At 34.1% G+C, this 24,046-nt stretch overlaps 1 protein-coding gene across 1 annotated transcript; it reads left to right on the forward strand.

Annotated features, from left to right (window-relative positions):
• The first annotated feature begins 1,793 nt into the window (after nucleotides 1-1,793).
• On the forward strand, nucleotides 1,794-23,872 carry LOC144840250 (uncharacterized). Its single transcript, XM_078696008.1, has 21 exons — nucleotides 1,794-1,848; nucleotides 1,929-1,975; nucleotides 5,049-5,145; nucleotides 5,452-5,520; nucleotides 6,092-6,163; nucleotides 7,905-8,012; nucleotides 8,129-8,381; nucleotides 8,868-9,038; nucleotides 9,236-9,335; nucleotides 9,745-9,859; nucleotides 12,006-12,140; nucleotides 12,321-12,479; nucleotides 18,509-18,613; nucleotides 19,391-19,609; nucleotides 20,043-20,169; nucleotides 20,827-20,998; nucleotides 21,923-22,058; nucleotides 22,320-22,430; nucleotides 22,661-22,773; nucleotides 22,869-22,977; nucleotides 23,419-23,872. Exons 1-21 carry the CDS (start codon nucleotides 1,807-1,809, stop codon nucleotides 23,614-23,616), a joined length of 2,658 nt encoding a protein of 885 aa, XP_078552134.1. The 5' UTR covers nucleotides 1,794-1,806; the 3' UTR covers nucleotides 23,617-23,872.
• The last annotated feature ends 174 nt before the right edge of the window (nucleotides 23,873-24,046 follow it).

Raw genomic sequence — 24,046 nt, forward strand, 5'->3', positions numbered from 1 at the left:
GGGACAATTTGAAGCCAATTTTCTGTCCCTCCAACCTAATAAACCACTTATTTAGTTTAGATACATTGACGACATCTTCATGATCTGGACCCATGGTGAAGATAATCTGGTTTCATTTCTTCTGAATATTAATTCAGCCCACCCAACTATCAAATTTACAGCTACTAAATCCACTAGTAGCGTTGACTTTTTGGAGAAAATGGTACACTCAAAACTATATGTACCTGCTACCTAGCAGTTGTCATCCCCGACACTGTACCAAAAACATACCGTACATTCAAGCATAATTACGTTTTAGACGTACCTGTTCTTCAGATTTAGATTTTCAGAATCGTACACTAAGAACTAAACGGACATCTCGGAATAGAAATTACAAGAAGGAATACATTGGAACTGGTATAAAGAAAGCAAAAGATATTCCTTGATGTCAGACACTGACGTACAAACCACGTCAGCCAAATTCGACCAGAGTGCCATTGGTCACAACCTATCACCCTAGGTTGCCTCCATTACGGGCTATTATTGAGAAACATATGCCCATTCTACAGTCCACAGAACGTCTCAGGGCTGTTTTTCCGGAACCACCCATTATTGCATTTCGTAGTTCAATTCAAGGTTTTATTCAATAAAACGAAAATTTACATTACTAAATTGTGTAAAATTTTACAAAATATTGCACATATAAAAAAGTTATCACATAAAAAGAACATCTTATATTAAAATGGAATTGGATAAAGTACATAATATGAAAATGAGAAAAACCTTCGTGATATATTAGTAAGATCCAAATGAGTGAAATTAACTCTCATGACAGCCAAAATTTGGCCAGTCACCTTTGCGGCAAATCTTGTAAAACTTGTTCATTGGTTGACTCTACTGAAAATTTAAGAGTAACCAAACTGCTCGCATTTTTCGGATAAGACGTCAGTTATCTCATATATACTGTAATATTTGTGGTAAACAGTATGTCGGGGAAACAAAAAACACGTTCCGTATGAGAATGACACAACACAGATCAGCTATCAAAACATTAAAGCTTGATCAACCTGTAGGTGAACAATTTAATTCAGCTCGTAACTCGATTGCAAATTTCCCAGTAATTACAATTGAGACCACGATGTCAAATGGAGCGACAAAATTCGCAAAGACAAAGAAAACCACTGGGAATTACTACTTAAAACCACAAAAACTTATTGACTTAATTATATTATTATATATTGTTATAGTTATATACAGTATACATTTATATTTTTTTATTTTTCCTTTCCTAACTTAAATATAAATTAATCGCAATAACATTTGTTACACATCAACATTTTAAACTTATAAAATATAGTAAGAATTATAGGCCTAGGTATTTGAGTTTTTCTTTCAAAAAAATAATTAACTGCTATATTTGTTAATTGGATAGTGGAACAACGTTGTAATTTGTTGCTTTCAAGGATTAATAAAATATAAAGCTTGGCATTTAACAGAGAATTTTAATAGGGTATTAATTAATTGTAGGCCTATTTCTTCCCTCTCCATCCACGACAAGAGGTTCGAATATTTAATTTCTTTTTCCTCTTTTCATCATCTTGACAATTTTCTAATAAAGGATGGAATGATGTATAATCAATGATGATGAAATTATTCTTTGATTTAAAAATGAATTAATGGATTTTTTTGGTTTCATTGTTATGGAAAACAATTTCTTAAATTAAATCTTATTTATAATATTTTGAACAGCTGATCAATTTGTTTTGATTACACGCATGACTGATTTTACGTTATGCGCGTGCGTAGACCTGTCGGGCTACAGAGAAAATGGCTGAATTCGGAGATCTGCAATTTGTTGGGTTATGGAAGGTAAACTTTTTAGTGTTTAGTCTTTAGTTTTCAAATGTTTTGCTTTGATAATTTCGTTAATTATTCTCTGATTTTTGTAGGTTGTAAAAGTTGAGGCAAGTGGAGAGGACGCAAGTGAACACCAAGGGTAAATATGTAATAATAAATAAACGCTTTGGCATTTTGCGTGGCTGTCTAGGCTAGGCCTAGGCCTATTATAGCTGCTAGCCAAGCCTACTACTAGGGCCTAGCCTAGGCCTAGTAGTAGTAGGCTTAAGCCTATCCTAGGACCTAGGCCCTAGTAGTAGGCTAGCAGCTATAGGGAGCTAGACCTAGTGGTGAACAGACGATCGGGGCCATCATAGAGACGATCGGGCCCGATCATCTTATACGTTTGGCCGGATCGTTTAAGTAAGACGATTAAACATTTTTGGCGGATGTTTCCTCTAACACTAACAGCTACATGTTTTTGCTGACTGAGGATTCCCATAAAATAAAATACTCATTTTATAGTGTGTCAAATGAATGACGTACAATCGTATTTCCATGGCAACGGACGTCTTATTTTCTAAAATAATATAAACGTTCTGAAAGGCTAACTGCTCGTGTTTGAGCTGCTTTTGGTCGGCGATAAAGATAGTTTTTAGAATTATTTATATCGTTTTTAGTCATAAGTAATAAGGGTGTGTAGAAAGCGACGACCTCGAATTGGACGACCCCAACGACCCGGGCGACCTCGAATTGGACGACCCATTAACACGAAACCGACGACCCCTATAGCCTAGCCTAGCCTAGGCCTAAGTGTGGTATAACATCCCGAAGCCGAACATAGCCAAAGATCTTTAAACCATCTTATATAATTAATACTCGCAAGCAAGCAATTGATTGAAAAAATACAGAAATATCGCCATTTGATACTGAATGTATCGACACGAACAAACGAACAGATATGGAACGCCAAGAGTGCATCATTAAAACTGCATTCGACATAAATATAAATTAAAAAGAAATAAATATTATACATTACATGGTTAAACCATGGACGTATAATTACATCTCGTCTTCTTATAACGAACACTATAGGCCTACCAAGCAGCGTGTTGCGAACATGTGCATGGGGAGGGCCATAAGAAAGCTTTACAATACATTTCACATATGCATTGTATACGGTCAAAACTTACCCGCCGCTGAAAAAGGTTTACCATGTTTATGATATTTCGTGTGCTAATCGAGTCGAATGCAGTTTTAATGATGCACTCGTGGCGTTCCATATCTGTTCGTTTGTTCGTGTCGACACATTCAGTATCAAATGGCGATATTTCTGTTTTGATTTTTCTTTTTTCAATCAATTGCAATTGCTTGCGAGTATTATATAAGGTATGGTTTAAAGATCTTTGGCTATGTTCGCCTTCGGGATGTTATACCACACTTAGGCCTAGGCTAGGCTAGGCTATAGGGGTCGTCGGTTTCGTGTTATGGGTCGTCCAATTCTAGGTCGTCCAATTCGAGGTCGCCCGGGTCGTTGGGGTCGTCCAATTCGAGGTCGTCGCTTTCTACACACCCTAAGTAATAATCATTATGATTAAAATTAAAACGTAATAACAGCAACTAAGTGAGTGTTGCCGTTTTATATTGCACGTGTCCCTGTCCCCTTAATATCCACTTGTTTCGTGGGAAAGTGTCCACTAAATATAAGGTGTCCCAAAGAAGAGATTTTACTATCACCATGGATACTCTTTACAGGTCTGCCTCAAGTACATAGTTTATTACATTATTTTGTATCACAAACTCGTGGAAAGAACACATTTAATTCATTTTCGTGAACCCGATCATCTTTCCTTTTTTTTAATGGGCCCGATCGTCTAATTATATTGGCCCGAACGTCCACACAGTTGAGCCCAAATGTCCACAAAGTTGGCCCGAACGTCCACACACGTTGGTACCCGATTGTCTTAAAATCGTCTGTCAATAGGCCTAGTTAGTAGGAATTCGATCCAAGTCAGCCTTAAACCGTTTTAAGCCAAAGTCAAGTCGTCCCCACGTCAAGTCGGCCCCAAGGCAAGTCAGCGTTACTTCAACTCGGCCTCAAGTCAAGTCGACCTTTAATAAAGTATGGAACGCAAAAAGTGCAAACAAAGCGAATTGATAACATGATAATAAATATTTTCTTCAGATTTTTTACACAGAAATAATATAACTGTCTAAGAAGACTTTTTAATGAATAATATTTAGACAAATGACAATAGGCCAGGAATACTTTTAAGAACAAAAATAATAAGAATAATTTTTTAGCTTTATTAAAGATATTGTCTCTCAAAAACATTAATCAGACTTTGAATAGGTTATTTTTTAGTTTTAATAATTATAATAATAATAATAATAAATGACTAAATTCAACCAAAAACACATTGGCTGGCAGCTGATTTGACTTTTTTTTCTCTTTGAATTACATTTTTTAGGTAAATAAATACTACTGCCCCTTTTTGTTTTAATTTGTTATTAGGCCTAAATCCTGCCATTTTTTACATTAACTATTAGCACTTTTTGCGTTCCATACTTTATTAGAGGCCGAGTTGACTGATTAATTTTTGACCAAGTTGACTTAGGGCTAACTTGACTTGGGGCCGATTTGACGCGAGGCCAACTTTGGCCGAGACGGTTTAGGGCCGACTTGACCCGTTAGTACAGGTAGTCCCCTATATAGTAAGTAGTACTAGTTGGGCCGACAGAATTAGCCTACACAGTAAGTAGCGCGGCCTGTCCTACCTGTAAGGTCCTGTCTAGGGCCTAGTAGTAAACAGGTTGGCGACCTATTAGGACGTATATAGGCTAATTCTAAAGTAGAGCTAGGCTAAACTAAACTAAGTGGCCTAACCTATATATATAGCCTATACCTCTAAAAGTTATATATTATTTGTTTCTTTTATTTGTCAATGTAATTAATTATTTTTATAATATTAGATGGTAGCGGTTCGGCCCTGAGACAATTCTGCCCACTTATATATTATCGAATCGTCCCACCAAAAGATCGTCCCGGATTCTATTACCTTAAGTAACGCTTACCTTAAGTGAAATAAGGATGCAACTTGTATAGGCTGCCTGCCCTCATAGTTAGATCCCCTATCTTAGGGCTAAACCTCTACTATATGCCAAGTGTACTAACTGTATGATAAACAAATCAGTGTGTGTGTTTTGTCAATTCATCCTGTTTCATTTTTCAGATGTGTATTTCAAATGACTGACTCTGGTGATCTATTATGGAGTGTTCCTACTGGACAAGACACGCCATACCTGGCAGCTAACTTTGACTTATATGAGGTAAATATTTATACATGGACATTGTTTACTTCCCCAACAAAATTAGCCAGCCACGATTTTATAATATTAATAATAAAATATCCTATGCATCGTTTGTGCTAACATTCCATTCCAATGAGCAGCCCTCCATGAAGCTAAAGTACCCAATTGTTCACACTTATATTTATGTTCTTATATTATTTTACCCATGTGTTTCTACCTCTGTACATATCCTTTATAAATAATTTGAAGTATGAAATGATACTAATACTGTACAAAATAGTAATTTTTTATTTACAAATTAATACTTATTTACCGTATCTCTAGGTTTCTGGTAAAAAGTTTCAGAGCATAGAATGGATTGGAAGTGTCACAGGTTATAGGCTAGAATTCAGTGTAAGTTAATAATTTGTCTTTATACCCAAATAATGCATCATGCCTTCAAATTTGTCTCCTTACATTTTTTCTTGATTTGAATTTATTTTGAAAATCATAAATAGATACAAAGTATATTAACGACTAACGTTGCAGAGAAATACATTTATAGGAAATTTTCCAGGATAGCCCAAAAAGCTTATTTATTTTCATTGGGGTCCCACATACTATACTTAACCGGCTACCCAATTATACCACCTATCCAATCATATTATCAGCTCTCCACATTTCAAATTGACTCCCCATTCAAACAACACCTATTCTCCCCAATTGAACCAACTTTCTAATTGAACAGGCTCCTCAATTTAACTGCCTTCCCAATCAAATTAGCTCCAATTTCCCATTCTCCTCAATCGAAATTGGCTCCCCAATTGAACCATTATTATTCCCAATCAAATATTAGCTCCCCATTGGAACTGACTTCCTATTCAAACCAGCTCCCCAATCGAACTGGATCTCAATTCGAATCTATCCTCAACCAACCATTTTGACTTTATTTTGCCTAAAATTTGATGTTTTATTCTTATTCTAGGCAAGGTTACATAAAAGAACAAATCTGTTGATTTTGACATTCGAGGGTGACTTTAAACTATATTGCGAAAGGGTAAGATAAGATGTTTTTCTCTTCCTGAACGTAACTTAAAATAAGCAGAGAGATATCTAAATGTTTTTATATCATACATTGGGAAACACTTCTCCTATTAGCACTTAATTCATGCAGTTCATTTATTGACTTTAGTGAATTTCATCTACATCCAACAGCAAGATTATTTAAAGAAAATGATATCTCTTAAGCTTTAGTTCGCACTTGGACACAACGCAAGGATGTACAGTAACTGATTGACCATCGATGGATAATCCCAACTGTTTGGTCAGGTCATGTGCGTTGCGCCTACGTTGTTGCATTGACCATTGATGGATAATCCCAACTGTTTGGTCAGGTCATGTGCGTTGCGCTTACGTTGTTGCATTGACCATCAATGGATCATCCCAACTGTTTGGTCATGTCATGTGCGTTGCGCCTACGTTGTTGCATTGACCATCAATGGATCATCCCAACTGTTTGGTCAGGTCATGTGTGTTGTGCCTACGTTGTTGCATTGACCATCAATGGATCATCCCAACTGTTTGGTCATGTCATGTGCGTTGCGCCTACGTTGTTGCATTGACCATCAATGGATCATCCCAACTGTTTGGTCAGGTCATGTGCGTTGCGCCTACGTTGTTGCATTGACCATCAATGGATAATCCCAACTGTTTGGTCAGGTCATGTGCGTTGCGCTTACGTTGTTGCATTGACCATCAATGGATAATCCCAACTGTTTGGTCAGGTCATGTGTGTTGCACCTACGTTGTTGCATTGACCATCAATGGATCATCCCAACTGTTTGGTCATGTCATGTGCGTTGCGCCTACGTTGTTGCATTGACCATCAATGGATCATCCCAACTGTTTGGTCAGGTCATGTGCGTTGCGCCTACGTTGTTGCATTGACCATCGATGGATCATCCCAACTGTTTGGTCAGGTCATGTGCGTTGCGCCTACGTTGTTGCATTGACCATCAATGGATCATCCCAACTGTTTGGTCATGTCATGTGCGTTGCGCCTACGTTGTTGCATTGACCATCGATGGATCATCCCAACTGTTTGGTCAGGTCATGTGCGTTGCGCCTACGTTGTTGCATTGACCATTAATGGATCATCCCAACTGTTTGGTCAGGTCATGTGCGTTGCGCCTACGTTGTTGCATTGACCATCGATGGATCATCCCAACTGTTTGGTCAGGTCATGTGCGTTGCGCCTACGTTGTTGCATTGACCATCAATGGATCATCCCAACTGTTTGGTCATGTCATGTGCGTTGCGCCTACGTTGTTGCATTGACCATCAATGGATCATCCCAACTGTTTGGTCAGGTCATGTGCGTTGCGCCTACGTTGTTGCATTGACCATCAATGGATCATCCCAACTGTTTGGTCAGGTCATGTGCGTTGCGCCTACATTGTTGCATTGACCATCAATGGATCATCCCAACTGTTTGGTCATGTCATGTGCGTTGCGCCTACGTTGTTGCATTGACCATCAATGGATCATCCCAACTGTTTGGTCAGGTCATGTGCGTTGCGCCTACGTTGTTGCATTGACCATCAATGGATCATCCCAACTGTTTGGTCAGGTCATGTGCGTTGCGCCTACGTTGTTGCATTGACCATCAATGGATCATCCCAACTGTTTGGTCATGTCATGTGCGTTGTGCCAAGTGAGAACCAAGATTTAAGTTTCATTGGTGAACTATATATGATCTGTATGATTGTAACATTTTACATTGAACGTTTATGCTGCAGATGCTGGGCAATGAAGATGATTTTAATGATGAACCGTTGTCTTTACTACCAGCTCTCAGAGAAGGATTCTTCACAGATGTCACTATTTTAGCAAGAAATGGTAAAAAGGTTTGTTCAAAACTTTTATTTGTCTTTATGAACATTCTCTCCAACAATAAAATAAATAAAGTTGTTGAAATTGAAAAATTGATCTTTCGCTTTTTTTTCTTTTACATTCTTTATAGTTCGCTGCTCATCTAGTCATTCTAGAAGCAGTATGTCCTCAGCAGAATTGGAGGAAAACCCCAGGGCCAATATGCGGTCTGCCTGAAGATGTTATACGGGTCATTCTTCACTATGTGTACACAGAGTGCCTTCCAGCTGGTCTGGAAGTCGAGGCTACAAAAGCTTGTCAGGCTGCAATATCGAAGATTGAAGGATTTGAACGGTTCATCAGTCATTGTGAAATTCTTCTGCAAAACATGGCTGTTAAAAATGGTGAGTTAGTTTAGTTACAAAATAATTTGTTTAATTCATTCTATAATACAATGAAAGACATAAACAGTAGACATTTCAGTAGATGTAATGACACAGATGATTTGATTTGTAATTGGGACCAATTTATTAAGGTCTGTTTGTACTAATTTGTACTGCTGTATGTTATGGTGTAATCATACTGTAAACGTTTTACTAAATCTTTGTGCTATAAAAACTCATTCAGAATCCTTTTTATGGGTCCGCAAGTGCATCTATAGTTTTGAATAGTGAAAATGATCTTGTTATGTTTGCTTCAAACTATCTGTTACGATCTTAAAATCTCTTCACTAAATAAGAGAAAATCCTATTTTAGTGTTATTTTCCATATTGTGTGTTGCATATATGGAATTTTGTTATTCTAAACTATAGTGATCAATCCAATCAGTTAGCTAAGTATGTTACACCATGGAGTAAGTTACACATTATTGCTTCTTTCTTTATTTATAGATATCATATCCCACATAAATGAAATCTATGAATGTTCACAAAGAATTATCAGCATATTTGAAGGGCATGAAGTTAGCGCTGAGAGGGAGGCCGGCAGCAGCAGTAATCCCCTCTCTGATCCATCGAAATTCTGCTATGTCTTTAAGCAGGCTATACGCGAAGCTATGTTAGGTATTAAATATTCAGTATTTTGCCTATTTATTGACCACAGAAACCCCTCCATCATTGAATGGGTCAGTTTTTTATGCTTGTCTGCTTTTGATATCATAACTGTTCTTAGGACAATTAAGAAATGATGAAAGGACTGTTTTTCAAAACAGTGAATTAATTAATTATACTAAACACTTAACATCTGTCATTGATTGTAGGGGGAGTGCATTATTTACTAGTGTGTGATTTATTTTGTCGAAGACAAAGTGAATTATCAAAAGAGGAACGTCAAGTAATATTTACATACACAAGATCAAGGTAAGGCTGATTACATTTGCTTATGTTAGTAGGTAGTGAAGTAGTAGCAGAGAATTTTAATTCATTTTTTTTGCAGCAATATTACAGTACAGCTATTAATTATTGATTCGCATGGGGCATTGTTTTATGATCGCAAACATACGAAGTATTGTCTTTTGATCGCGCTCCCACGATAAGTATTGTTTTTGATCGCGCTCCCTCGCCCCTAGCGATTGTTGATATTAAATATTAATAAAAAAAATTTTTAATTTCCATTTCGGGTGGGTTAAATTGCAGTAATTTTTAGCTGTACTGTAGTTCACCAAAAAGATGTGATACTAGTAGACAAAATAAATTCAGTTGGTATTTTTTTTCCAAATATTTCCAAAAGATTACTGTTACTTGTTTTTTATTTTTTAATTTGCCATAGATTACCAGATTTTATAAAACAATTACAAAAATTTGTACAAGTCCTACAAGCACAGTTTTATCACAAATTGACACCAATGCAACGACAAGAAATAGCGCTGTACCTTGTGCCCGAGGTAAGCTTTGTTTTATGAATGTCATCTTCTTATACTCCCTTAATGGTCAGTTGTTGTCATACAGTTTGTGGAACATCAGTTTGTGGCACATAACGTTCACACTATATAAATCTAGCAGATTTGTTGCTTTCCTTCCCTTAAAGAGGAAGTGAAAATAAACCCAATCTGAATATGTACTTATCATGTTATGTTGGATATATTGACTATCGTTATGTGACCACATTTTAAATTTATTTTCACTAATTAACAAAGAAATTACAAATTTGACTGATAGAGGGCGCTACAACACGTGACGTAATCAAAGGGCCACAGCAATGTTTACATGCTGAAGGTTACGATGATGACTGCAGGCCAGCCACAATTAGGGTTCTTATTTGAGCTTGAACGAACATTTCTAAGTGATTAAGAGGAATTAAGTGACGATGATACTTGATAGTAGCCTAATAGATAATGAGTTTTTGGATGATAATACAGGAGATAATGAATGGTGTAAATGCAGAAACTGCTCCTAATGCCAAGCAACATCGAGTGTGCATGCTGTATTTTCTTTTGAATGGAAGATGAAAGACGTTAAAGAAAATTTTGCTGTGTAAATTAGATGATGCGCGCAAACACATAACAAAAGTATAAACATGCCAAACTATATTATTTTGGGTGTTTTTTGTGGTGTATTAATTATTTGATACGTAGAGATAAAAAAAAGTGGACACAAATCGAATGAAAAACACATTGCTGCGGAAACATAAATTAAGTTTATACATTTTATTTTTATTTCACTGGTTTTGATATTTTGCAATTTTTTTGTATGGGAGATTTGTTACGTACTTGCTACTTTTGTAATTAAAGTGTGGTCTACCAGATACCCGTTGTCTACCTTAATAATAATTCGCATGGCATGATTATTAAGTATAATAAAAGGGTACTTTTCCCGGCCACGATATTTCTCTTTGTACATAAGTTGAGGACCCCTCATGAGACGTCACAAAATAAACATGAATATTCATTAATCATGTCCATAAGCTATGTTAGAAATGAGCTAACAATTCGCTAATACAAAGGTTTTCTGTCTGTGTAGTCGAGTGGATTAGGCTATGGACTTTACATGTCGATGTACAGTATGGGGTTCGAATCCGATGAGCAAGTTCTTTTTACTTTATAGTGAGAGAGAGATTATTTAGAGGGTTAGGTTTAGTTATATTTATTTATTTTATTTATTTACATTTTTATTTAATTTCATGGTTTTTTATATTCTTCTCACCCAACAACTTAAAAATGAAACAATGACACAAAACATTATTTATTATTCATTTTGTGAAAATAGGCCTACGCTATTTGGATTCGTTTTATTTTTGTGTATTTTTTTGTATCCTTTTTGCTTGTTTTGTAATTACATTGATTTTATTTTTTGCTTTAAACGGTGATACTTAATTATTACACATGTCGCGGATTGAACTCGAACCTACTAAGCATTGATATCAATGGTCATGGCGATTTGCTCACTGAGCCAAACCGTGATTTACAAAATACATTCTGTTCCAAGGATAGGTGTAATTAATTAAAACTTCAATATGGTTGACTGTTTATTTAGCGGCCCGGCATGGTATTTGTAGATCCGGCCATGGCGGTACACAACAGATGAGGTTGCGTAGTTTATACAGTGACGTAACATGGTGGCGTCAAATTACTGCTATTTTTTGCCTTTTTTTAGTGTTTATCTTTAAAATTCTGAAAAGTGACATGCTTATCGTGTTCGGCCCCTCAATAAACATCAGTGTGCCAAATGTGAGCACTTACCATTCAGTAGTTTCGGAGGAGATACGTAAAATTACGCGAAAAATTTAGTAGCATTCATATATAGATTAGTAAACATTTGTGGTTGTTTTCACATTTGTGAGTTCAACAGACCATCCTCTTTTCAAACAGTGTAGTTCTTTATTATGTAATTTTGTACTCGCACAGCTTTATGTCCTATCCGAAGGGTTGTTTCTAAATTTAAATATAAAATAACTCGTAATAAGCAATGATTTTTTCTTCTAAAATAACCATCATCTTTATAAATTTGCTGTTGACATTAACGGTCATCTTTAAAAAAAAATTATCTACCATCAAGTAACCAGATGCATGTAATAAATTGTTTGTATATTAGATTGATGATGTTCTGCAACATGTTACTAAATTTGTGACAGACATACAGAGAGCTCTTGACGGCATCTGTAAAGCATCCACTCAGCAGATGCCACGCCAAAAAAAAGGAGATTTCCTAAGTCGTTCTGTTAAAAAGGTAAAGTGCTTATTAATTTAATACTCATTATATCTTTAAATCTTTTTATTATTATAGTTATAGAGAGACATTTTTTTCTACATTTTATTATTACTGAGTAAGTGCTGCACTTTCTTATCGTGAGTACGATGAATTAAATTTGGTAAAAACTAAACATAACATTGTTTTTTTTTATCGAAGGCAATACATGTTAAAGAGCTAATGAAAATGAAGTCGGTACGCGATTGGCTGTCAGAATATTTCCACAGTTTAAAAATGAAGAAACAACAATTTGATAGGTTACAACAAGATGGAAAAAACCATATCATCATTCAGAAAATGGAGCAAGTTATAGACAAAGTAAGTCAATTATTTTCAATTCAAATAGATTCTGGTTGTTTAAAACAATAAAATAGCACTTCAAAAGAGTGTAATAAAACATTTTTATCTATGGTACAAATAGGACTTGTCAACAATACTGTACTATTTATTTTTTATAAAACCAGAAAGCATTGAGCTTGATAAAGTTAGATCGTAAATTAATTAAAAGTTTTTATTTTATGTATCATTAAACAACATTTAAATTATAACAGTGAGGCCAACAAGCAGAAAACATTGATCTTGATAAAAGATGGATTAAAAATTGATTAAAGTGTTTTTATTTTATGTCTATTTATTAAACAACATTCAAATTGTAATTAGAACAGCAAGGGCAAAAAAAAGCATTGAGCTTAATAAAAATTGGATTAAAAATGAATTAAAAGTCTTTATTTATGTCTATTCATTAAACAACATTTAAATTGTAATTAGAACAGTGAGGCCAACAAGCAGAAAGCATTGAGCTTGATGAAAGTTGGATTAAAAATGAATTAAAAGTTTTTTTATTTTATGTCTATTTATTAAACAACATTCAAATTGAAATTAGAACTGCAATGGCAACAAAGAGAAAGCATTGAGCTTGATAAAAGTTAGATTAAAAATGAAAAGTTTTAGTTGCGTGCAACACGACTCTACAGCTCACTATGTCGCGACTGCAGCCATGTATAGGCCTTGTTTTATTTTATGTCTATTTATTAAACAACATTCAATTATAATTAGAGCAGTGAGTCCAACAAGCAGAAATCATTGGGCTTTTGATTAAAAATGAATTTAACATTTTTATATACTTAAGATTTTTTTTAGATAGCAGCCTCTATTTTAGTTTGATGTATTTTCAATTTTTCTAAATTGAAACTTCTGTGTGCACAACCTATGTACAAAATAAATATCATAAGATTAAGGAGTGAAGTGGTAGGAAAAAAAAACTTGTGTACACTTCTTCAACAACAATTAGCTTTATTAATGGATAGACAGCTTCAAATGACACTTGGCACCATTTATTTCAACTTGTTATGTTCTATAAGACGATATGATAGCCACAGGCTTATTAAAGAAGCTAGTTTGTTTAAGGAAGTAATTCAATTTAGCATTGAAAATTACTTAGAAAATGAAAACAGTTTAGTTTTTCAATGTCAACAACCTTTCAAGTTAATCACCGTTATTATTCCTGTTGCTTTTTACTCATTTTGGTCCATTATCCTAATTAATTTAAGGTGGCAAATTAATTATTCTTTGTCAAAATGACCTTGATTAACACTGTTGGAACAAGCCACCACCAGCACTTACTAATATTAGCAATCGCTGTATGCATTGATTTTGAGATTGTGGCAAAGTTAGTACAGTATATACACTGTCTGTCATCCTACGTGGAAATCATATGAACTAAAGTGCTCAACGCAAACGTAGTAACATTGTTATTTTGTTTTTGCTGGCGATGTCCATTAAACAGTAACAAAATCTGTATGACAGATTTAGTTCAATGAGAAATTATACACCGATCAATCTTGATTTTGATTCATAATTTTTCTTGTAAAAAGAATTGAAAAGAAGATAATGACTATCTCCAAAAGTGAGACCAGCCAAAGATAGTTTTGTGGAGAACCATGTTCATCAAATGTTCTTAGAAGGACTTGGACTATAAAACAGAATTTAAACCTAACCGGAAAAATTTTTGGCTGCATGGTCATTTTGTTCTCTGTTTTGTAACTTGATGCTTTGGCTTTACTAAATAATACCAGCAGAACTCTAAATGTATTGATTGATGATGAACACTATAACTATTCAAGATTGATAAAACATTTGCTAGAAACCGAAACTTAACTTAGTTAAGTTCGCTTCTATATATCAGCAGGCTTAATGGTCGTTTTTTCTCAGTAACTTGATGCTTTGGCTATTTTAACTTTGGCTTTAAATAAGAAATCAGTAATACCAGCAGATGTCTATCTGGATTACAATTACATTGATTGTTCAACACTTAAACAAATATTTTTAGATCATTACAATCAAGAAATGATGGTATCTTTACAAGGGACTGCAAACTTTGGGTAAACAAAATTGTTCATTAATCTGACTGTCTTTGTGGAAGACAAACATTTCTCTTAACATGACAATGGTTCAATGTACACAGGTGATGCAGTAACAACAGTTCATTACTCTATTAAAAGTGATATCTCTCAACACCTATGATAAACTAAACCAGTTGGTAAAACCTTGTAGTTGAAGGCATTAATACATTGGCTATTTTCAACAATCTACAATATTATGAAACTCATCAACATTGAGTTGTTAACAATCAAATCAAATTTCACAAAATAGAGAAAAGGTTCCTGTGCTTTGTATTTGCACGCATAGAAGATGGATTTAAATTTCACAGAAGAAAGCTGGGTGGCTGTCAAAGTTGGATGTAGCTTTTCTGTAACTGGCTTCATTCTGAACATTCTAGCTCTTCTAGTCATCAACAGAATTTCATCAATGCGTTGGAGTACTCGCTGGTTTATTTTCAACCAATCACTTATTGACGCAATTGGGTGTTTTGTTTTCTTACTGCATATTGTCTTAATCAATCCACTTGGCTTGAAAGTTTACTGTACATTATTTGCCATTAACTGGAGTATATCAGCAGCTTCTACTGTTAATTTAATTTTTATTACAATAGAGAGGTACTTTGCTATTATGAAGCCATTTTGGTTTGAGATTAATTACACACCAAAACGAACATTGATAATGATAGTATCTGCATGGATTATTGGTTTCCTGTTGAACCCACAGGTTGTGGTGTATGTCCCAATTCAGATAGAGCATGAAGTCATATGTGGCATAACAGATTTGATAATCTTATATTCTATGTCAGGTGCCATTTTCCTATTGTTGTTTCTATCAACTCTACTAACAATGGCTTTCGTGTATGGTAGTATTATTCGTGAACTTCTTCTTAAACGGCAGGTAGTTTTACCGATAAATACCACAGCACCTTCACCACCATCAATCCATGTTAAAACTCTTAAAGTATTTTTAGCTGTGAGCACTGCATACATTCTTTGTTTTTTACCAATACTTGTATTGACATTAATATATGCCTTTGGAATAGATCTTGGCACATACATTTGGATGATAACTTCAGACTTTTCGGTTTTTAATTTTGTTGTGAATCCTTTTATTTACACACTTTCCTTAAAGCAGTTTCGCACTGAATTACTAAAGCGTTTGACGTTTGGTGTTTACAGAATTTCCCCAGTTGAATCTGTTATTACCGTAACAACTGACACAAACTTAAAGGTCATTGAGGTTTGAAGACTCATTTGAGAAAGTTATGAACATAATGTTCTTGACATCTTTGCCATGAAAATGTACTCTCTACTTCCTGAATGACCATGCCACTACACTATAAACTTTTACCTGACAGGATAAAGTTCATTTCTGTATCAGCAGGCTTCATGGTCATTTTTTCCTGTATTGTAACTTGACGCTTTGGCTATATTGACTTTGGCTTAAATTAAAAATTAATAATACCAGCAGAACTGGAAATACATTGATTGTTCAACATTGAAACAAATATTTTAAATCATAATTATAAACGGCATCTTAGAAGAAGTGATAACAAACTTTGTGGTAGTAGATAGTAAAAAGGTTTGTTGTTAGTATAACATCGCTTTTTTCCTATTGACAAAAAAAACCAATAAAGAAACACGATGCAGTTACCTGTAGGAAGTGAAGTAAAAAGTTTAAGTAAAGTTTGACGTCGTTCAACGACAAAGACAACAATGTGTTTCTCTAGAAAAGTAATCAGTGGAAACATTGTGGTTGATGAAAATTTGAAGTTTTGTAATCAAACGACATTGGTTTTATGACTTTCCTCTACTGAACTATTATTTAAAGTTAATATTGAGTTGTTCACAACCTATATCTAATTACACAATTAAAGAAAACAATGTTACCTTTTATTTACACACACGAAGATGGATTTGAATTTTACAGAAGAAAGCTGGGTGGCTGTCAAAGTTGGATGTAGCTTTTCTGTAACTGGCTTCATTCTGAACATTCTAGCTCTTCTAGTCATCAACAGAGTTACATCAATGCGTTGGAGTACTCGCTGGTTTATTTTCAACCAATCACTTATCGACGCAATTGGATGTTTTGTTTTCTTACTGCATATTGTCTTAATCAATCCACTTGGCTTGAAAGTTTACTGTACATTATTTGCCATTAACTGGAGTATATCAGCAGCTTCTACAGTTAATTTAATTTTTATTACAATAGAGAGGTACTTTGCTATTATGAAGCCATTTTGGTTTGAGATTAATTACACACCAAAACGAACATTGATAATGATAGTATCTGCATGGATTATTGGTTTCCTGTTGAACCCACAGGCTGTTTTGTTTGTCCCAATTCAGATAGAGTATGAAGTCACATGTGGCATAACAGATTTGATAATCTTATATTCTATATCAGGTGCCATCTTCCTACTGTTGTTTCTATCAACTCTACTAACAATGGCTTTCGTGTATGGTAGTATTATTCGTGAACTTCTTCTTAAAAGGCGGGTAGTTTTACCGATAAGTACCACAGCACCTTCACCACCATCAATCCATGTTAAAACTCTTAAAGTATTTTTAGCTGTGAGCACTGCATACATTCTTTGTTTTTTACCAATACTTGTATTAATGCATGCCTTTGGAATAGATCTTGGCACATACATTTGGATGATAACTTTAGATTTTTTAGTTTTTAATTTTGTTGTGAATCCTTTTATTTACACACTTTCCTTAAAGCAGTTTCGCACCGAGTTACTAAAATGTTTGGCATTTACAGAATTTCTCCAGATAAACCTGTTAGTATCAAACAACATTGATGTTTGAAGACTCGGGCATTCCTGGCCATGTAACTTTTATTGGTTATTTATTTCTATTCAATCAATTCTAAGATGGTCAAGGAAGACCTAAAAGAATTCCTTATTTTGCTTGTTGCTTTTGTTAGTTTTACACAACTTGGCAATTTCATTGTTGTACTATAATAACATTTGACATTGTTAAAGCACATGATGACAGAAATAAAATGTGCTTTAAAATACTATATCATGCTTGCCATTTTTGCTTGAAAATGTTTTTTTTTTTTTATTTTATTTGAAAATCCAAATGCAAATATTACATGATCTTGTAAATACAATAATAACAATTTTAATTAATTCGCATAAATATATATTTATGTTATAAAATAAAGTCTGTGTTTTCTTTTATTGTGTTAACATGTTTTCTTTTTCAGACAAAATTAAAAAACACTCCAATGTTTTGATTGGTTGGTTTAAATTTGAATTCATACCTATTTTAAGGCCCACGAAAACCAGTAGCCTAGAAAAATGAATTTACTTTTTTTATCAGTTTGCCTATCGATTGGCTACTTCCTACCGACCTACCGAGAATTTGCAATAAACTTTTGTTAAAATGGTCTTAATTGTACATGTTGATTGCGTGGGTTTAAGTAGTCTATTAGCTAATTGCGTACCTTTCAGACTAATTGATCTGTTAGCTAATGGACAATATATAATGTTGAAACATGTATTAAACTTCCGTATTCTTACAAAATTTTTTGTTGAATATTCCATTTTAATGTAACATAATAGTTATCCACTTTGACCAAAAATTGAATCGAAAAAAAATGTATTTACCTGAAAAAAATGTAATTTAAAGCAAAAAATGGTCAAATTGGCTGCCAGCCAATGGATTTTTGGTTGAATTTAACCATTTATTTTGTCCTTTTACAAGTGAAAACATTTTTTTTCGTTTTTTTTTCTATGGAAGTGATTAACTTTATTAAAACTACAAAATAACATATTCAAAGTCTGATTTCATTAATCTTTATTTTTCATGTTTTTGGGCGACAATACATCTTCAAACTTTTTTGTGTAATATAAATTTATAATACTTATATATTTTTTCAAATCTTTGAGCATACAGTTTTTTTTCCTAATGTTCACATTTTCACTTACTTCTCTTTACCCATTTTAATTACAGTTTCCACTCGCTCTCTATAGAACTGAGAGACTTGCAAAGAAAGTTAGCAATGACATTAATTTGAAAACATGGAAGTTCATGTTCAAAATGGCAACATCAAAAGTAGTAAGTTAGTGAGTAATTAGAAGCCAATCTGGAACCATTCACAAATATTGATAAGTGAAACTGTGGTTTGATTGGTTAAACTGTGGTTTGACTGGTTAAACTGTGGGTTGACTGGTTAAACTGTGGTTTGAATGGTTAAACTGTGGGTTGACTGGTTAAACTGTGGGTTGACTAGTTTAAAACTGTGGTTTGCTTGGTTAAACTGTGGTTTGATTGGTTAAACTGTGGGTTGACTGGTTAAACTGTGGGTTGACTAGTTTAAAACTGTGGTTTGATTGGTTAAACTGTGGTTTGATTGGTTAAACTGTGGTTTGATTGGTTAAACTGTGGTTTGATTGGTTAAACTGTGGTTTGATTGGTTAAACTGTGGTTTGATTGGTTAAACTGTGGTTTGATTGATTAAACTGTGGTTTGATTGGTTAAACTGTGGTTTGATTGGTTAAACTGTGGTTTGATTGGTTAAACTGTGGTTTGATTGGTTAAACTGTGGTTTGATTGATTAAACTGTGGTTTGATTGGTTAAACTGTGGTTTGATTGGTTAAACTGTTGGGGGGGGGGGAGGTTAGGGTTTTGAATCAGATTGATTGAATTGCAATAAAAGATAGTTAAACTGTGCATTGACCTGTTAAACTGTGTATTGACCAGTTAAACTGTGCATTGACCCTGTTAAACTGTGTATTGACCTGTTAAACTGTGTATTGACCAGTTAAACTGTGCATTGACCTGTTAAAAGTTTGTATTACATTGATTTGTGATGTTGTCTTTTTCACTGGTAGTCTTGGGCATTACAACGTGCAACAATGAATAAGCAAGGGTTAAAACCAGTGCTGGATCACATGTGTCAATTAGTGGACAGAAAAGCATTCAAAGCAGGCTTGGTTACGCTAGGCCTACTTGAAGATGTTACAAAAGAAGTTACAGGAATTGAGGCCAGTACTAGTGAGGCTACTGCTCTAAATAGTCATGTAAGGTCACCACTGAGATCAATAGAGCAGGTATACACATACAATGATATTGAATTATTTTGATTAAAAGCAAAGTTATTTCTTTAGTGACATTTCACAAAAGATATATAAATAAGAAAAGAATCAAAAGTTTTAAAGAAGGCCTAAATGTAGACTTGGAATACGCAAATATATCTATAAATAATCAATTAGTATAAACCGTCTTTTACATTTACTTTTACATTATATAATTGCATTAAAGCTTGGTTACCATTTGGGTGCAATCAACGGCGTAGGCACAACACCGCATCATGATTAGTCAAATTACTTAATATGTGCTTAAATCCGTTGTGTCTACAGTAAATTGGAACCAAGCAATACCCATATAACTTTTTTGAGTTAATTTTTCTTTTGCGTTATTTTTGTTAACTTAGTATAAAATAATCCATTTGTAGAAAGGTTAACATTTGCTTTGATTATCTAGTCCAGGATGTTGGATGCCTTGTGCAGGTCACCTAAGTCCAGTAGAAGTCACCTAGCAAAGAGTATGGCCAAATTACTGGACAATCACACAGACACAGATATGCACTTTGAAGTAGTTTGTATCAAAGGTGACAGATGTTTATTCCATAATCATTTTATCATTGTCATTTGTCATGATCATTATTTTCACCATCGTCATCATCACCATTAGTTTTCTGTTCATTATTATAAAAATTAAGTACAAGTATTTCTCAAACAAGCCTTGGGCATTGAAAGATTTAATAACCAATTTGTTTGATCCTCTTTAAAAAAAGATGTGAAACTCATGTAAAAAAATTTGATTTGATGATAACCATAATGATAATGAATAATGTTATTTCCGTAGAACTTTGAAATAACAGTGTATTTATAGAAGCAGCTTCATTTTCGTCAAACTTTTATTATTAATTGATAATACTTAGTTTGCATTAATTGATTAGAATTAGAATTTATCACCGTACCGGAAGTACCTTCATCGGGGACTTCCCTTGACGTTTGCATTGAACGCAAAAAATGTTCATATCATATTTTTTTAGTTGTGCATGTTTTGTAATGAATTTTATGTGCGATAGTACCATTTCTGGCCGTCTAGGGGTATCATTCATCAAAATTTATGGGCAACCCCCTTAACATAGTCCTGCAACAGCCCCTGGTGTAGACGGAGCTTTAGATGTTTGAGAGTAGAAAAAAAGATAAATATTAACATTATTACATTTATGTATTATTATATTGCATTGGTTTTCTAGAGGAGCCATCAGATGTAGTAGTTGAACATTCCAAAGGTCGATCTCTTGAAAGACACAGTACAGAACTAGAAGAGCACAGACAACTGATACCAGCCCATCGGGTGGTGATTGCGTCAAGATGTGATTGGTTTAGAAGAGCTCTGCTTAGCGGTATGAAAGAAAGTATAGACAGGTATGGTAATATAATGGAGTAAAGGTTCAGGCAGGGGAAGCAGATTAAGACATAGGAATTTTTTTTTTTTTTTTATTAAACTTTGTTTAATGAGGGTGACTCATAACAGCCGTGGCTGACATCCATGAGGCCCTCAACACTCAACGATACAAATACAAGAAAAAAATGACAAAAAAAAAAAAACTAAATAGAGCAATATATAAATACTAGCAGGTAACCGTTCAATGGATGGTAAGGTTCGGGAATTAAAAAAAGATAATAGAGAAATATAGTACAATACAGTATACACAAATCTAAAAATGGATATATAGTGCTGACATTATACAGCATTTATATTAGAAGGAAGATAAAGTTAATAAGGCATACTGTATTCTTTATATTTCAGTTTCTATTTTGTTTTAATTCTAAAAAGCAAGCAATTTTAAATACAAATTTGCATAGTCATAGCAAATAATATTAGTGCTCACTGTAAAAGGAATGTTTGAAAAACATGCAGTCAAAAAAAAAAAATCTCATATTAATTTGTAATATACATTTGTATCTTTGTACAATATTTATTTTTTACATGTGGTATGGCATTTAATAGCGATGATCAAAGTATTAGCACTTTTATGAGTGTTTTTTTTAACCACAGAAAGATATCTGTACATGATGCTGATGCAGATTTGTTTAAGCAGTTTTTAGCGTACCTTTATACCGGTCAGTTACAGACAAACACAACAAACAAATTTGCATAGTCATAGCAAATAATATTAGTGCTCACTGTAAAAGGAATGTTTGAAAAACATGCAGTCAAAAATCATTATATTAATTTGTAATATACATTTGTATCTTTGTACAATATTTATTTTTTACATGTGGTATGGCATTTAATAGCCATGATCAAAGTATTAACACTTTTATGAGTGTTTTTTTTAACCACAGAAAGATATCTGTACACGATGCTGATGCAGATTTGTTTAAGCAGTTTTTAGCGTACCTTTATACCGGTCAGTTACAGACAAACACCCTGTCAATCAATGAACTAGCTGACATGCTGTCACTCTGCGACAGATTTGAGGTGAGTCAACTCTCCAATATTGGGCAACCTTGGGCTGGTCCAATATGTCTGGTTTTCTGGAAAGTCTCGTATTTTTTAGAATTTGGAACCTTTTGGACCTCAAGAAAAGAATAGTAGATATGTCAGGTGTGTAGAAGTTTCAAGCTTTACTTTAAATTTTCTCAAGCATTACAGAGATGTGTCGACTGTCATTATAGAGTCGATGTGTTAAATGTTACAGAAGTTGCTAATAAAATATAACGCTTTTTTTGTATTTTGTAGGTAGATGACTTAAAGACAACATGTGAGTGTGTACTACGAGAACGTATCGATGATGACAGCGTCCTCTTTCTTTTGAGTCTGGCTGATCAACTTCATGCCAAACATCTTCGTGTAAGAGCCACTGGTTTTATACTTTAAGCTTGGTTCCTACTTTAACTACAGAGGCATAACACAAGTGAGTTGACCAATCACAAGTGACAGTTCGAATGATCCAATGGGTCTTGATTGGTCAAATTATTTATGGCACGCTTACGTCATTGTGTCTAAGTGGGAACCAAGCTTTATAACTGAAAAATGTATTGAATTCATTGATTGTAAACAATTTGTCCTTTAACCTTTAGGAAGCTTCATTGAGGTATATTATGATTCATCCAAGTATACTAGAGTCTGATGTGTTTGAAGATCTACCAGACCATCTGCAGGACGAGGTCAACAGCCTTGTGACCTGGAGAACGTAAGTATTTATAGTCAATACCATTATATCCAAGTATAAGAAACTTCACAAATGATAGAAGTTTTTTTCCCTAACCTTTGAATATTCTTTTACAGTGATTCACCTGTAAATGAGTGGAGACATCCAGCAGCAGGTTTTGATTCTGATTCGGATGATTCCACTGGGTTTACAAACACAAGTCTTCCACTCAAATACAATGAAAGGGTAAGACACACAACCCGTGTAATAAATAAGAAAAATTGTGGAAATTGAATAAATAAAATCTCAGTTGGTTAAAGCTAGGAATTGGATTAGGTGAATGTGTAGCGTTTAGTGTTTTATGATTTTATGTCTACATTATCAAACTTTGTGACAAAAAAGTATGATGATGTCATATAACTAGCATACTTGGGCATATCACTACCATATTTGTACACATAACACTTTTGTTTGATAGTGTAGACAATGCTTTAGAGAGACAAATGCTGTAAATGTCTGGATATGGTACAGTTCAATTGATTGGTTGTTGGCAAAATATTTTTTACTATAACAAAATGTGAAGTGCTTAAACCATATGCAATATAATATTTGGATACACACCTAATTGTTGACCCAAAATAGTTTATATGTTTGTATTTTATAAACATTTTTTAACTTTTTGTTAAGACCTTCAATAGACCAGGATCCGATTCAACGTCTGAAAGTGAAGAAGAAGAACACAGGGCTGAATTGGAATCATGTATAGCTCAGCTACGTGATATCATTGGTACAGATATTGCACATAAAGACCTTGTGGTTCTTGCAATTGCCGCAGACTATGACGTCAACAGAGCAGTCAATCATTATTTTGCGCAAAATTCATAGAAAAGAACCTTACAAATACCTAAACAGATTATTTCATACAATTTGATTTCTATCTTCTTTTTAAGAATATCGACAGTCATATTCGTAAGTACAAAACGAATAATAGCTTGGTCTATTTTCTCACCTTTTATTTTGGATCAAGAATGTATATAAATATTATATAAACATAGATAATTTATTGAACGATTGTGAAAAATGAGATAAGTACTCGTGTAGAACTCTCATGGCCAAATACATTTCTTTTTAAATTGCCAAATTTCGACCCTTTTATTTGACACATTCGATATTTTGGCTATTTTTGAAAAAATCCCCGTATATAGTACAGGGAAATTTTCGAAAATGGCCAAATTTCGACCAATTTATTTTTCGACGTAACTGATTACTGTGACTATAAGCTGATGATAATGCAATATATGCACATAAATGGCAA

This window comes from Antedon bifida, chromosome 4 (assembly GCF_963402885.1).
Source record: "Antedon bifida chromosome 4, ecAntBifi1.1, whole genome shotgun sequence".
Lineage (NCBI taxonomy): Eukaryota > Metazoa > Echinodermata > Crinoidea > Comatulida > Antedonidae > Antedon > Antedon bifida.

What these genes read in the sequence shown, in the direction of transcription:
- LOC144840250 (XM_078696008.1), top strand. Translation starts at nt 1,807, where the DNA reads ATGGCTGAATTCGGAGATCTGCAATTTGTTGGGTTATGGAAG. An exon ending in AAATGGCAACATCAAAAGTA is followed by an intron (nt 18,614 to 19,390) that starts GTAAGTTAGTGA and finishes TTTCACTGGTAG; the next exon opens with TCTTGGGCATTACAACGTGC. An exon ending in CACTGAGATCAATAGAGCAG is followed by an intron (nt 19,610 to 20,042) that starts GTATACACATAC and finishes TTGATTATCTAG; the next exon opens with TCCAGGATGTTGGATGCCTT.